At 38.3% G+C, this 17,350-nt stretch overlaps 1 protein-coding gene across 3 annotated transcripts in view; it reads left to right on the forward strand.

Annotated features, from left to right (window-relative positions):
- Positions 1 to 17,344, forward strand: part of gna12a (guanine nucleotide binding protein (G protein) alpha 12a) — a 73,252-nt gene extending 55,908 nt beyond the window's left edge. For all 3 annotated transcript variants that reach the window (XM_048609874.1, XM_020517698.2, XM_048609876.1), the window contains 2 exons: positions 13,102 to 13,152; positions 16,308 to 17,344. In XM_048609874.1, coding sequence (XP_048465831.1) covers positions 13,102 to 13,152; positions 16,308 to 16,877 — 621 coding nt within the window. In that variant the 3' untranslated portion in view covers positions 16,878 to 17,344. The remainder of the gene's footprint in view (positions 1 to 13,101; positions 13,153 to 16,307) is intronic.
- Positions 17,345 to 17,350: the final 6 nt, after the last annotated feature.

The following is a 17,350-nucleotide window of genomic DNA, read 5'->3' on the forward strand; positions in this document are numbered from 1 at the left end:
ATATATGCCATTAATCTTCAACTGTCTTTGCTGCTAAGCTCCAACCAAACTCCATTCCCAACTCTGTCATTGATTCTTTGTAATTAAAACGGGAGGGTCCTAGTGGCATTATTGCTGGACTGTTAATCCAGAGACCCAGGTAATGCTCTGGGGAACCAGGTTTGAATCCTGCCACAGCTGATTAATGAAATTTGAATTCAGTAAATATCTGGAATTAAGTGTTTAATGATAGCCATGAATCCATTGTTGATTGTCAGAAAGAACCATCTGGTTCACTAATGTTCTTTAGAGAAAGAAACTGACATCCTTACCTGGTCTAACCTACATTTGACTCCAGACCTACAGCAATGTGGTTGACTCTTAACTGCCCTCTGGACAATTAGGGATGAGCAGTAAATGTTGGCCTAGTTGGAGACACCCTCATCCCACGAATGAATGAATGAATTTAAAAAAAAGTGAAATTGCTACTCAATAAAAAATTATTTTGCCAATTTACTCTAATTCCATCATAGAATTTGAGTTAAGGTGTTAATTTTTTTGAATGAGCTCCACCATTAATGTTTTCTTTACACTTCAAAGGAATGATGTCCATTTCTGAGCGCAGTGCGTATCTTAACCCCCACAATAAAAGAATCTTGTATTGCAAGAAATTCTATTCAGTTGATAGTTTATAGTTGATTTCAAAATCAACTTCCCCTTTTCTGCATCTCAAGAAAACTAATGGTGGCATTCAATGCAATGATATATCTAGCATCTTATCTGATGCCTGGAGGTATTGACCCTGTTTGCTAATGCTGATGAATTTCATTGGAAATTTTGGTCTGGCTGACAGTATAAAGGTTTACACTTCAAACTGTATAAAAGCTATTTCTTTTAAATTAACTAGAAGCTAAGCAAAAATCTTAATTCTGTTACCCATCTGCAATGTGGTGGTGGCTTGGTGTGTTATAAGCTAGATTCAGGGCAGGTCATGGTTCTTTATATGGTTGGTTATGAACCCTTGTTTCTCAAGGACATGGAACCAACCCAAAAACAAACTGTTATTAGTTGTTTTACAGTTTCTAATGCCAGCTGTTTCAAAAAAGGCGAGAGTGGAATTGCTGGGCAGCGCTCATTAAAATTTGAGACCAGTTATTAGAAATGAGAAACACACTCTCGCATCATAAGCATGATGAGGGAATTGGAAACTTTTTTTTCACAAACAGTACGAGTAATGTTAACTGTTGTTAATACATTGAATAAATAACTCCATTCCTGAGTTCATCCTCTTTTCCCCAAGTATACTTTTTCTAGAAATAGCTGTTGAATTACAGGGTTCTCTTCTTTTTTTTTCAAAAGTAGTACAGTATAATATTGTTTTTAAGTGTTTCTTCTTGGGTCAGAGATGTTCTTTCATCTTTGCTTCTCACTGGAGACTTCAGGAGGATGGTAGTTTTTCTTGTTAGGTGAACAAGTGGAAACATTAGATTTTAAGTCACCCAATTCCTGTGCTTATTCTTTTTTTTAAGATACAGAAAATTGAATCAAGTTGGTGGCAGAATTAGATCTGGTAATCTAAATTTTAAAATTTAAAGCTTTGAAATCATTTTCATTTCCGTGCTAGTTGGTAGTTTGAGTGGTGTATTTCTGTTTTCTCTAATTATTCCGTTACTCTGAATCCTCGATGACGTGTCATTTTCCTTTGTAGAATGTAAATATCAGCTTTAAATTTACCTTAAATTTCCCCAAACTTATTTCCAACAAGTTTAAGAAACAAATGGGCTTCCTTACCACTAAATGACATTGTGACTGTGACAGTGCTAATTTTTTTCCTGCTCCTCCTTGACACACCTGAAACATTTGACATTATTGGCTAAACTATCCTTTTCCAAACAAACTCGACCATCATTCAGCTGGTTAGATCTGCACAACATGATTTTATTCTTGCTTATCCAGTCATTGCCAGAAGTCATTTGTTGCATTGCCGAAGTTACTGCTGGTATCCTTTTAAATAATTTTTCTTGACCATTTTCCTGTATCTTTTCTACATCCTGCCCCTTATCAGTATTCTTTTTTTTAAAAAAACAAGTCAGTATTAACATATAGGCTGATGACTGTAGTCTTTGGCCACCATTTATCAAGCTCTTTGTTGCCTCTAAAATTGGCTGACTTGCTTGTCCAACATAAAATCGTGGATGAATTGAAATTTCTATCGACTAATTATTGGAAGACCAACACTTTGGTCCCTCCTACAAATTCCATTCTCTAGTCTCAAACTATTTCTCTCACTGGAAATTATCTGAAACTGCCCAGTCTATTCGCAAGGTTGTTAGCACATTTGACCCTGAGATGACTTTCTGAACACATTTAATGCCATCAACTAAAAGCATCTATTTTCACCTGTGTAATATTACCAACTCTGCTTTCCTTTTCTTGGCTTAACTGCTCAAACTTTCATCCATGCCAGCTATCTCTGGACTTGGCATCCAATGCATGCCTGACCAATCTCCAGTCTTCCATTCTGTGTGAACCGAAGGTCATCTGAACTCTGCCTGTCTTTTAACTGACAAAGTCCTCCTCACTTTTTACACCATGTCTGACCCCCTCTGGTTCCTGGTGAATTATCACTTTGGCGCTAGTGGAGTGGTAATATCACTGGACTAGCAATCCAAAACCCCAAGCCAATGTTCTTGGAACGTGGGTTTAAATCCCACATGGCAAATGGTGAAGTTTGAATTTAATAAATATCTGGGATAAAAAGCTATTTAATGGCAACTATTCACCACTGTTGATTGTCATATAAACCAACCTGGTTCACTCATGCCCTCACCTGGTCTGGCCTTCATGAAACTCCAGATCCAGAACAATGTAGTTGACTCTTAACTATCTTCTGGGCAGTTAGGGATGGGCAATGCATACTGGCTGAGTCGGTAATGCATACTGGCTGAGTCGGTGATGCCCTCATGAGCACATAAAATAAACTGTCTAGAAAGGTATCGTGATCATGACTTTATTGGAAGATGATAAAATCCACTAGTTTTGTTTTATATTTTAAAGTGATGTAACATGATTTTGTTTGCTATAGCAAATAATAATCAGGTTGTGTGTATAAATCAAATGGATGTAGTGCTTCAAGAAAATTGAAACCCTGTGGAATGTGTGCATCAGTAATGGAGAAGTTCAAGACTTTCACAATCTTAAAATCTCGCCCAAGATGTTGTAGAATTATTTGCTACTTGTGGCCAGAGTAGTGAAGTATTTGGTTTATTAAAACATTAATCACGAGTGATGAGCTTCAGAGGGAAAATACCAAGGTTAAATACCTGCCGAGTACTGCTGTGGATTGAAGGATATAGATTGAAAATGTTTGACTTTTTTTAAGTTGCATTGGCAGCAGTTGAGGGTTTAAGATCAGAATTCTCAATTCAAAATGCCTAAGTATGAGTTACTTCGGTTATGGTTTAGGATGTTGCTTCTTTGGTTTTAATTGATTTATAGTTGCGTGAGACCAAGATAAGAAAATTTTAAAAATATATATTTTGTTATGTTTTAAAGTAAAGCTCCATACTTAAGGTAGCATTAAATAGAATAAGGCTTGTACCAGCACACAACCTGTCTAGCCTGGAACGATTGAGACCAGGTCATTTCTGGTTTCGGAATTTTACGGATTATAAAATGATCTTCAAATGCCTGAACACAACCATGCAAACTGAGACACCATAAATGTTTCAGCTAAATGTTTATATTTGAGTCCTACTAAAACGTTATAGAACATACAATAGTACAGCACAAGAACAGGCCCTTCGGCACACCAAGTCTGTCAAACACGAAGCCACTCTAAACTAATCCCTTCTGCCTGCACGCAGTCTGTATCCTCCTTTAGTTCCCTGCCAGTAAGACTTTGCTAACATATCTGCTTCTACCACCTCCCTGCCAGTGTGCTCCAGGCTTCTGCCACCCTCTTGTTTTTAGGAATACAGATTGTTCTCTACAGTAACCAAATCTATATCCTATCCTCAGTGTTTCCACTTCCAAAGTATCGTATTAAATTGATGCCAATGGTGTTGAGGGAACAGGTGATTTCATTCAAAAGGCTTTAGACACCGGTGTTCTGACCAATTGACTTCCAGGCTGCAGAGTTAGTGTATTTTATTTCAGATCTCGGAGCACAGTATACCAGCAAGGCTGGATAGCAAGGCTGCAATTACAAAACAAGTACTAAATAAATTGGATAGCTACTCAGTTCAGCAATTTATTACAAGGCTGTGAGTTCTACAGTTTTGAAGACCTGAGAAAGAATGAACTGCAGAGTCTCAATTTCAACGCATTGGGATAGTAACAAGAACATAAGAAAAAAGAGCAAGAATAAGCCATTCAGTCCCTCGAACCTGCTGCTCTATTTAATAGCATCACGGCGGATCTGATTGTGCCTGTAACTTCGCTTTCATGCTTGGCTCCTGTAACCATAAGAGTAGTTTGTCAATCAAAAGCTGAAGAGGGTTTAATTCTGAAGCTAGCACAGATGACAGATGGTGGCTGTTGGTTAGTCTAGTGAAAGACAGGGAGAAGTTGTATATTGGAAAATTGGGGGAGAAGATGAATTTTAGTGAAAACAAGAAATGCTGGAACTCCTAGATCAGGCAGCATCTGTGGAGAGAGAGCAAACTGATGTTTTGAGTCTAGTTGACTCTTCTGAGCTGGAGATGAATTGTAATGTTGCATTTAAAAGTCAGGCTATAATTAAATGTGTTTATGATCAAATATTTTTAATAGCCAATGATATGGAAGGTCAACCCACACTTCAACAGCATGTGATACTGATGAAACTACTTTAAAGGTAGTGACATTGAATCTAAGTTATTGGGTCCAAATATTGAATAAAATCATTGCATTTTGGAGTCTAACCGAAATGTTGCACAAATGCTAGCTATTTGTCTCCTTAATCCCTTTCATTAACTATTTCAAGTATTTATGTTTATCCACTTACTTAAAAGCAGTTATTGACTTGACTGCCACTACGGTTTTGAGGAGGTCCTTCTAGTTTTTGATAACACTGTGAAAAAAGCTTCAAATTTTATTGGTAAGGAATTTTGAACCCGTTTTGAACTTCAAGAATCTCTGGTCTCGAATTTATTGGAAATATTCAAAGATCCTTTTTTAAAATCATTGTCTGGCTTAGTTAGTATTTGAATTGAACTAACTGAAAATGTAAAGCTGTTTGAGTTGTGTTCAGTTCAAAACAGTACAAAAACACTACTGAATGAACTACCCTTGATCTGATTGCAGCTGTTTTTCACAAGTTTGAAAGTATGTAAAGTAAGGGATAATTGAGTTACTGATTAAAGAAGTTTAATCATTGTTGAAAATTTCACATTCATGAGGTAATCGTGCAGCTATTTATCACCATATTACTTTATAGGCTATGACTTGGGATCATTGGAACTAAGTTCACTATGCGGGACCATAAACAGCAAGACTCCAACATAGGCCCCATTCCATTACAATCTCTTTCACAGTAGTCCAGCCATCACAAACCAATAGATTATGAAGGAAGTAACTTTTTATATCACCTACAAATTATCCGCTACATAGCCCAAACTTTTAATTTACTTCGGGAAACATCTTCATTTGTGCAGGTACTTTCCAAATTGAAGCAAAGGTCGTCTCACTTCATCATTGACTGACTGTCTCTTATCAGAAGTCTTTGATCAAACTGTGGGCTTAAATTCAACACCAATGTGATTTAAAAGTGTTTAGATAGTGCCTTTGACATGGAAATTTACCACAAGATCCTTAAAATGTTCAACACAGTTGCTTGCATATCGTCGTTGTCTTCTATTGTAGAAAATCATAAATGTTAGAATAAAGCCGCTACATTGTTTCTTCAAAGAGATTTCTGTGCATCCGTTGCTAGAGATGAGCATAGGTCAGTTCAGAACTGTTCACAATCCTGGAAGACAGATGTTGAATTTGGTGTTTATATTTCACACTTTGAAAGTGAGACCAGGTGAATTAGTGCTACGGACCGATTTAAATGGAGCAAAATCATTACAATGGAGAAAAGAAAAATCAGCGAGCCATCCCAGAATGACAAATACACACTCTTTATATGCTTCAACTTGTCCACCCAACTATTATCAGCAAAAAGCAGATGAATTCACAGGAAATTTTAAAAATTTAACCTTGAACTGAAAAGAACTTACTGGAGCCTGTTCGCATTTTATTTCTGGTTTCTTCTGTATGTCAGACCACGGAATTGATGGACTGAGCTTCCTGTCTAAATTGAAATCTGTTTTAAATTGGTTGGTTATTGAGTCTTTTTGTTTGGAGAGGTTTCAAGCCAGCTTTCCCACACTGTCTGGAACATAGTGGGGACTGTAGTGAGTATGCAAGCCAAGGGTATTTATTGTGAAGTGACTGTAACAAAGTTGGAATTTGTGTTTTCTTTCCAGACTAGTAATTATGCAGAATAACAAAATATTTTATAGCTGAGCACGACCGAGCATTGAAACAGGATTCCTCTTGACCAAGGGCGTGAAAAGTAATAAAGTGATCATACCTCTGAGTTGATGGCAGTCCTCTCTGTGTGGCAGAACTAGGCAGTCTTCCTTGTGTTCTGGAAAGAGATTACACTTGTTTTATGGATTAGGGAAAACTCTGTTGTGATGCTGCCCTGATGCAGAAGCTAATAACAGCTTGGCAGTGAAGACGCTGTTCCTGTGCCACTGCTCGTGATGTTGCTGTATTAAATATTGACTCCAGAGGGCACCTGTAAGGTTTCTCAATCCCACCTGTTGGTTAACTGCTCCAGTTGCTTTCCCAAATATCCTAAAATTACCTTTATCACATCTGGTATTTGCATTACTCTGAGATCTAAGTTTGTTACCTGCATGAGGTTTTCAGCCAAACTCTTTTATTGTTCTGAGACAGAAAGTCTGCAAGACATTAAGACCATCCTTACACTATGTTTTAGTTTGAAAGCATTGGCATCGTCAATGAGATACGGTAATACCTAATAGTGAAGTTTGGTATTTTAATCTAAAGCAAAATACTGTTGATTCTGGAAACTGAAATGAAAAATAGAAAATGTTGGAAACAATCAGGTCCTGCAAAATTTGTGGAGAGAGCATGTTATGTTTCAGGTTGAAGGCCTTCTTTTTTTTTTCAGGATCTGGAAAAGTTATGGGTTGTAATAGGTTTTAACCTGTCACACAAGCAGGGAAACTGGGTAGAAGAAGTGGTAAACAAAGGAAGTTTTGTAATAGGAACAGGAGTAGGCCTTTCAGCCCCTCAAGCCTGTTCCGCCATTCAATGAGATCATGGCTGATCACTGGCCTAACTCCATATACCTGGCCCATATTCCTTAATATCTTTGCTTAACAAATATTTGTTTCAAGTTTAAAATTACAACTGCTCCAGCATCCACTACCATTTGTGGAAGAGTTCCACACCTCTATAATCCTTTGTGTGTAGAAGTGCTTCCTAACATCTCTCCTGAATGGCCTGGTCCTAATCCTCAGACTGGCCATCCAGTTCTAGAGACCCCAACCAGTGGACATTGTTTATTTTTATCTACCGTGTCTTTTCTTGTTAATACCTTGAAGACTTTGTTTGGATCACCCCTTTCACCTCCTAAATTGTCGAAAAAACTGGCCTAATTTGTTTATGTCTCCTAATAACTTAACCTGTAAAGTCCAGGCATTACTCCGGTAAATCTACATTGTACTCCATCCAAGGCCAGTATACCTTTCTGAAGGTGTGGGGCCCACATCTGCTCTCACTACTCCAAGTAGGCTCTAACCAGGGTTTTATACAACTGCAGCATAATTTCTGCATCCTTGTATTCCAGTCCTGTAGATATAATGGCCTTCATTTCATGAGTGTTCTTGATTATTTTCTACAAATATTTGTGATAATTTAAATATCTTTTGCACCTGAGCTCCGAAGTCTCTTTGGATATCATCTGTGTTTAACTTTGTACCATCTAGTAAGTACTCTGATCTAATCTTTTTCTGGTCCAAAATGGATAACCTCTTGCTTACATTGAACTCCCATCTGCCTATTTGCTTAGCATAAAATTACAAAAGGATATTGATAGTCTATCATCTATATTGTACAATGCCACCTAACTTTGTGTTATCAGCAAAAATTGGATATATATCTTTTTATGCTATTATCCAAGCCATTAATAAATAAATATGAATAAGTGAGGCCCTAACACGGATCACTGTGGGACATCATTGGTCACATCTGCCAATTTGAGTACCTACCCGTTATCCATACATTCTGTCACCTGCCACTCAACCAACTTCCCAGCCATGTCAGTAATAACATAGAAGGCAAGATTCCTTGAGTGACGTAGCAATGGTACAAGGCAAAAGGAGGCTGCAATTGAGGTAAGTGGAACTGAAATACCAACAAGAAAACTGTTACCATGACCTAAATTAAAAGCACAATATTGTAGTTGCTGCAGATCTGAAATGGATGCCAAGTGCTGGAAACGTTCAGCAATTCTAGCAGCATCTGTGAGGAGAGAAAGAGTTAACATTTCAAATCAAATGACTTCTTCAGAGCTCAATTTCCTGAAGAGCCATAATCAACTGAAAATTCAACTCTTGTTTCTCTCTACAGATACTCAGCAGGTTTGGAAGCATTTGTATTTCCAGGACTTTGTTTATGTTATCGCAATCTGTTGTTTGAGAAAATGGGAGCAGTAGTTATTATCTGAAATGTTTAACTCGATGGATTTTGAAGGCTGAAAAGTGCTTAATCAAAAGCTGAGGTGATGTTTCTTAAGTTTAGTGCTATTGGTCGCTGTGGATGGAAAAATAAAATGGTACACCACCGAAATTTTGTGACCATGCATACTGTTTTGCAGTCATTCAACCTACTTAGTCTCCCAAAATGAGAGACACCGTATTATGAGCAGAGTACAATATCGTAAACAGAATGAAGTACAAATAAATTACTGTTTGATTGTGAAGTGGTATTTGGGACCTTGAATAGCTGAAGGGATGAAGTGAAAAGGCATGGGACTGAGTAAGACAGGTGAATTAAGAATGGGCCAGAGTATTGTGGAGGGAACAATCTCACATTTTGAATGGTGTGAAGGGGTGGGAAAACTGTATTTAACGATAGCATTGTGCTGCGAGTGGCTGAGGTGTTGAATGTTATCCATGATCTGATGAAGGCAAAGGTAGGGGAAATCTCTCCTATTTGTGATAAGGAAGGGTAGGATATAAGTACTGAGAAATGGAATAGATTTTGTCAAGATAGAAGGGAACTTATCGGAAGTACTTTTACGGCAAGTGCCATAGTTAAAATGGATTGGATAGAAATATTGGATAACTGGAACAGTCTTTGAAGAAGATAGTGTGGGAGTAGGTGTAATTGTGGTAAGAATGGGTGTAAGTGAGTTTATCAGATTGATTAACAATCTCTCCTTAGAACTAAAGACAGAAAAGAATCTGACGTAAACCATATGAAGACGAGAAGGATAAACATTGGAAGTAAAGCTGATACTTTTAGTTCAGGGTGAGAGCAGGAAGCAGAAAGCATCAAGGTAGTGGAGAAAAAGGTGAAGCGGGGGAGCTGCGAAGAACTGGAATGTTGAGGATTATTAACTGTGAACCTTCAATATTCTGGCTGAAGTTTTCTTGATTTCCAAATGGTCCTATTTTCTGATGGTGAAACTACAATCCACACCATGCTCCTACAAAGCCTCAATTATGTGCAGGGATGAGAAATTTACATTCTGTTGGGATTTTGGAATTCCTCCATTCTAAATCTGTTTCTGACATCCACCTTCTCCAAAGTCCAAACATGGCTGAAAATTAAAAACGCAACTGCTGGTGAGAGTGGGAAAACGTTAGAGTTGTGATTGGAAGACGATACGAAAGAGACAGAATCTGGATGAACACAGCAGGCCAAGCAGCATCAGCAGAGCAGGAAAGCTGACGTTTTGGGTCTGGACCCTTCTTCAGAAAAAATCTGAAGAAATTTTTTCTGAAGAAGGGTCCAGAACTGAAACGTCAGCTTTCCTGCTCCTCTGCTGCTTGGCCTGCTGTATTCATCCAGCTTTACACCTTGTTATCTCAGATTCTCCAGCATCGGCAGTTCCTGCTATCTCAGAATCTGAATATCTGCTTCTCCGCTCATGGTTTGTGTCTACTACACTTGCTGTTTCATTTTGACTAGTTATGGGTTCCCTCCTTGCTGCATCCAGAGATGGATTCCGTATGGATTGTAATACAATATTGTACAAGTCCTTCCTGTACTCAAGCGACCTCTACCACGAAGCACGCACATTGTAGGCAAACACCTTCGGTTCACTTCAATAAGGACCTCATGTTAAGCACATTGCTGTGTTGCACTCTTGAAACAGATTTTTTGGTTAAAGGAGCGGTGAAGGCAGAAGGGTGGGAAACTTAGATTAGAGAGTGAGGAACAGTTATTCTAGCCAGTCCCATTGCTACAGACTCATCAGTCGCTTTCAAAACTGTGGCTTGATACCCATGTTCACAAAAGCTTACTTGAGTCTAATTGGATTTGCTTAATTTGTTTCTGTTCTTTTAAATTTGTCTGTTTTGAAAGGTCATGGGTTTAAATAAATCATGCGCAGTAATGGGTGTTTGGTGATAACTTGGATGGTCCCACAGTTTAACATTTGAGGCTTGGCTGGATTTGGGATGTAATGGCATTCTCTGGTTTCAAGGCAAAGACATGATTTTAAAGAACAAAAACTAACGTGGAAATCTTTTTTGTTCCTTGATTGATTACTCTGTGGATAATTTCTATTTAAAATAATATTCAGACTTGAGTTGGAATGTAATTTACAATCTGGTTGCTAAGTAAAATCTGAGATTTTTAAAAATGTATTAATTCATTCACGTGTTGTGGGTGTCGCTGGCTAGGCCATTTTTCCTGCTGAAGCATTTACCTTGCAGAAGGTGTTGGTTAGCTGCTGGCTTGAACTGCTGCAGTCCATGTGGTGTTTGGGCATTCATAGTACTGTTAAGAAGGGAGTTGCAAGATTTTGACCAGGTAACGGTGAAGGAATGGCAATCGGGATGGTGTGTGACTTAGAGGGGAATTTGGAGATGATCGAGTTGCCATAAACCTGTTCTTCTTGTCCCTCTAGGAGGCAGAAGTCCTGAGTGTGGAGGGTGCTGTTGAAGGAGCCTTTGTGGGTTGCTGCAGTGTATTTTGTAGATGGTATGCACTGTTGCCATTGTGAATCATGGAGGCATAGAGTCATAGAGATATACAGCATGGAAATAGACCCTTCAGTCCAATTCATTCATGCCAACCAGAGATTCTGTATTAATCTCGTCCCATTTGCCAGCATTTGGCCCATATTCTTCTAAACCCTTCCTATTCATAATCCCATCCAGATGCCTTTTTAAATATAGTAACCGTACTGGCCTCCACCACTTCCTCTCGCAGCTCATTCCATACACGCACCACCCTCTGTGTGAAAAAGTTGCCCCTTAGGTCCCTTTTATATCTTTTCCCTCTCACCTTAAACCTATGCCCTTTTTAGCTTTGGACTCCCCCACCTGGGGGAAAAGATCTTGCCTATTTACCCTATCCATGTCCTTCATGATTTTATAAACCTCTATAATGTCACTCTGATGCTCCAGGGAAAAGAACCCCAGTCTATTCGGCCTCTCCCTAGAGCTCCAACCTGCCAACCCTGGCAACATTCTTGCGAATCTTTTTGAACCCTTTCTAGTTTCACAACATCCTTCCTATAGGATGGAGACCAGAATTGCATGCATTACTCCAAAGTGGTCAAACCAACGTCCTGTATAGCCACAATACTGTATGACTTCCCAGAGGTGGATGGGTGCCAGTCAAGCAGATTGCATTGTCCTAGAGGTGTTGAGCTGCTTGAGTGCCTGGTGCTACACTCATCCAGGCAATTGGGCAATATTACATCACACTCCTAATTTGTTCCTTTGTAGATGATGGACATATTTTGGGGAGACAGGAGGTGAGTTACGTGCCACAGAATTCCCAGCCTCTGACTGCTCCTACAACCACAGTATTTATATAGCTGGTCCAGTTTTGTTTCTTCAATGATAACCCCAAGTATGTTGACAATGGGGAAGTCAGTGATGACAATGCATTGAATGTACAGAAGGTATGATTGGATTGGAAGAGATGGTCATTGCATGATAAGTGTATATGTTACTAGTCACTTATGAACCCAAGCCTGAATGTTGACCAAGCCTCAGTCTGTAGACATGGTCTGTTTTTAGTATCTGAGTCATCATGAATGTTGCCAAATATTGTGATTTTTCAGCAAATATCGTCTTCTGACCTTATGTTGAAGGGAGTGTCAGTGATGAAGCAGCTTAGGACGATTGAATGTGGGACACAATCCTGAGGAACTCCTGCAGTGATGCCCTGGGACTGAGATGATTGACTTCTGACATTTCCAAACATCCTCCTTTATGCTTGATAGGAGTTGAAACTGTGAATTCTTCTCAAATTCTCATCATTCTTGCTAAAATTCCTTGATCTCATTCTCCATCAAATGCTGACTTGGTGTCCAGGGCCATCACTCTTACCTCGTCTCTAGAGTTCAGCTCTAATTGACCTTACTTGGACCAAGGCTGTAATGAGGTCAAGAGCAGGTGGAATCCAAACTGCATATCAGTGTGCAAATTATTGTAAGTGCTGCTGGATAGCTGTCAATAACCCCTTCCTTCTTTGTTGATGGCTGAGAGTTGAATGATGCGACAGTAGTTGGCTGAGTTGGATGTGTTCTTTTTGTGGAGACAATATACCTAAGCAATTTTCCACATTGCTGGATAAATGCCAATATTGTAACTGTACTGGACCAACTTAACTAGAGGCAGGGCTAATTCTGTCGGAATCAAATGTTACCTTCTGAATAAATTGTAGAATTAAGAATTTGCACTGATGTTAGCATGCTATTCGTTAATATGTTATTGAGAGGCACTTACAGCATAATCAATGATGATTGATGTCTGTGTGAGTTTATTTTGCTTCTTAAGAGAAGTATTGTTAATCATCTTCCCCTAATCTGAATGGTTTCCAATTATACTGGGAAATTAGAACTGATTTTATTTTTCGCTATTTTTCTGCCAATAGGGTGAATCTGTGAAATATTTTCTGGATAATCTTGACCAGATTGGACAATTGGTGAGTCTAATTCCTGTTTTTACTTAAACAACCAAAGCATAGGGAGTTCACCCTTGCTAACTTGAAAGTTGTGATCACCGTGGTTATATGCTGAACTAACTTCTGCATTATGTGGAAGATAATGTGGGCAAAAATCAAGTTGAAACTATGTTTTGGAATTTCTCCCATTTGATTGATAGGTTAGCTGAATGAGTTTTTGTTTATTTCAGTTAATTGCGTTCCTCTCCTTGCTGCCTACCACTTGCATGTAGAGAATTACTTGAATGTGGCAATTTACCACATTTCTAAAGTGCCTCAAGATCAATAAACAATGAACCCGGATTGCAATGATGTTCTTTTTCAAAAGAACATATCAGCCAATTTGTTTCGAGGAAAGTCTGAGAACACTCAAAAATTATCTCAGTAACAAAATGCTATAATTGGTGTTCTTGTCTATTAGGATGATGTAATCAAGTCAAAGTTCTTGAAACCGCAAAACAAATTTTTAGAAAAAGGGTAGTTGGAAATAATGCTAAATTGGCAGTTTTCATTGTTGAAATTTGCAATTCTTTGTCTGCCTTTCTCCAGAAAATGATCTCCTGCAAGTGTAGCTCTAGAGCTTTGGGCAAGGATTGGATTCCACTGAAATCACATTGAAACAGAGTGAGAATGTGTACTGGGAGGATTTGACGGGCCGATGGAGCAATGTCACTATCAAACATTGCATTCAGGATTCATTTCATGCTGATTGAATTGGATTACCTGATTATTGACGGATGTTGAAATTAAATGCCTGTATTGGCAACTGTATGGGTTGGCATTTGTTTCTAATTTATGTATGAGCTATGATACAACCTAATATATTTCATTTAGATGTATGTGAAAGTATAAGTTAAAGCACTTGTGCGATTCCTAGATAACAAATTTGGCTATTGCAAATGACCTGAGTTACATTGGGAGTGGTGAAATGCTCATCATCTCCAAAAATATATAATGATGAAGTTTACAAAGTAAGTTTCCCAGATGCAATTTGTGGTTAAACTGACCCAGGGTTCTATCAAGAAACCCTCCCTGTGGCTGTTTCAAACTGCTGACCATTATTTTAAGTGACAAATTGAAATGCAGAAAATTTGCATAAACTCATTTGTGCCATTCCTGCTCGTCATTTTGCATGTAGTGAGAAGCTGATGCTCCTGGAAATGCCCATTGATGGCAAGTGACAGTTGTAACTAAATGCAGCTTCTGCCTTATTAGCTTAAATGTCAAATCATTCTGCCAATTAACGGACAACCATAAAGACACAAACCTGCTTCTTTCAGGAGATTCTCATCATCCAGTCTCTGCCTTTAGATGATGCAAGCAATTGGTGATTAGTTTTGGTCATGGTGCCATCCTGTTGTCGAGGAAGGAGTTGAAGAGCAAGAGGGAGGAGACTGTCTGTCTTTCGTTATTAAATCAAAATCTCCAATTTCATAGGAATTATTTGCTCAGTTTCTCATTGGAATGAATTTGTTCACGAAGTAGCTTGCAGCACAAATAAGCTGTCCCATATACAGTGACATTAGGCTATTTGGCCCATTCAGCATGAAGATATTTATAATGCTGAAGATTAGAGTATTTTTGTTCCATCTTTATCCTGTCTTTCCTTGTGCCTATTGAACTTTTCTAATCAGTTGTTTACTGCATTACTGTCTGATTTGAAGGAGCTCAGATTGTCTGACCGTGATCACCATCTGTTTCTCAAGGTGATCGTTGAAGCTGGAAGTGTTTTGAATTTTCAAATCTCCATGCCAGATTTTTTTTTTCCTTTAGTCTAGCTTTGTGCTGCAATATTTTCATTTATTGCAGTGTTCCTACAACTGATGAATATGGAGAAATTGTCAATAGAGAAATACAACTGCTCTTCTTGCCACCCTCACCACCATTGCTTCCAAAGATCTTCCATTCTACAGTGTTTCTATTGCCTCTTATAGTTTATAATTTTATCATGTGGAGTATTGTTCCACAGTTGATTTTGGAAGTATTCAGAAATGCAGTCCAAGCTCTACTGTTTGCAGTACATCATAAGTCCAAGCTAGGGAGTTCTCAGTCTTGAGTGATTTGGAAATCTCTACTACGTCTGATGGAAATTTATTGATTTGTCGTCTTAAAAATTTGCAGCTTTTTCAAATAGTCTAATTAATTGAGCTGTAAATTCAGTCATTGTCTTCAGTCTATATAATCAGATATTCATGTTACCAAAATACAATTTATCATTGATTTTTACCCATCTTTGAGAACGCAGTACGAATTTTGAATGTGGGGCATTTGCAACTAATTTGCAGCATTGGAACAGCCAGTTGAGACGACAAACTCAACACAGACTGAAATCAATTTGTAATCATCTTAATCTCTCTATAGTAATGAAGCCAATCAAAGCTATTCTCCATCAGTCTGTAGTTATTAATGTTTAATACTGAGGGAGAGGGAAATTTAAGAATATTGTGCTCAAATAAAAAAAAAGTTACTACATTTTCAACTAAACACATGGCAATGATGTCAAGGCAATAACCTCATTGGATTCAGAACATTCAAAGCACTCCAGCATTTCATCGCTTTGGTCAGTTGATTGTTTTGCAAAACAATCTTCAAGAAACACAAGATTTCAGTTAACCAACTTGAGATTACTAAATTTTCTTTCATCTATGTTACCATTCACAAATTTTGCATTTTTAAGTAGTTCAAAATTATTCATAATTTGAGGAATAGCAGTCAAATTTCATTGAAGAAGAATATTTTGAATGTTTTTAAGATTTTTGCTAATCAAATTAAATTTGTGCTGTTATTTAGTGAATCTTTCAACGGATCCATTTTTCCCAAATGGTAGGGGGGAGAAAAGTGTCCTTCAGAAATCAAATACATCTGCCCAGCAATTCCCTTACTTTCACTTCTCCCCGCCTTCCAAAAGCAGCAACATGTTCAATTTCATGTCTGGCTGGTATCCAGTCCTTGCTAGATTTCTGAACCTGCTGTGACTATGGGATGTGAAATTAACATCTTTAAACCATTGTTCTGCTGGTCCAGTTTGAATATATTGAGGCTTCTTTATTGCTGGCAGGATGGATAGCAAAAGAAAATTTGTCATACTGCCAATGTGCCTAGTTATGCAAAATTTTTAATTAATTTCTTTATTTCAGAGTTACCTTCCCAGCAGGCATGATGTCCTACTTGCGAGAAAAGCCACCAAAGGAATTGTGGAGCACGATTTTGTCATAAAAGGAATTCCTTTCAAAATGGTAGATGTGGGTGGTCAACGGTCACAGAGGCAGAAATGGTTTCAATGCTTCGATGGCATTACCTCCATTCTATTCATGGTTTCCTCCAGTGAATATGACCAGGTCCTAATGGAAGACCGGCGAACAAGTCGTTTGGTAGAATCAATGAATATCTTCGAGACAATTGTAAACAACAAATTGTTTTCTTCTGTCTCCATCATTTTGTTTCTCAACAAAATGGACTTGCTTGTGGGTAAGGTGAAAACAGTCAGTATTAAAAAATATTTCCCAAATTTTGAGTGGGACCCTCACAATCTAGACGATGTACAAAAATACTTGGTTCAGTGCTTTAACAACAAGCGACGAGATCGCACCAAACCACTGTTCCACCACTTTACAACAGCCATTGACACGGAAAACATTCGATTTGTATTCCACGCAGTGAAAGACACTATTCTGCAAGAAAATTTGAAAGATGTAATGTTGCAGTGAAGGGATCAGCATTTGACTTTGTGTTGCTCTTTGGTATTCCCTCTGCCATCAGCACCGTTTCCAAGAACTCAGTGGCTGACCGTTGTGGATGTAATAGGCATCTCTGACTACATGAAAGCTTGATGCTTGACAGCATCTTATTGGAAGTGCTTATAAGTGTCCTTTTTCACTTCAAGTGCTCCAACATCAGAAGCATTGTGAATAATGATTTTAGACATTTGTTGCACTAAGGGCTGTTTTCTGATTGTGTTGGATGATAAAATTGGGTAACTGAACAATGTATTCCAATCGATTAAGTTCCTTGAACAAAAATAGCATGCAATTCAAGAGGTGCTTGCATGGAACTCTGCTTCAATTAAAATTTCAGGGAAAGTTTATTATCCAAGCTATTCAATGGATTCTAGCCCTCCTCCGCATTCAGCTATTTACTACTGCCTAATGCAAATTGGATCTGAAGTCCAAAATAACTCCTA

The sequence above is a fragment of the Rhincodon typus genome, chromosome 21 (genome assembly GCF_021869965.1).
Source record: "Rhincodon typus isolate 14 chromosome 21, sRhiTyp1.1, whole genome shotgun sequence".
NCBI lineage: Eukaryota > Metazoa > Chordata > Chondrichthyes > Orectolobiformes > Rhincodontidae > Rhincodon > Rhincodon typus.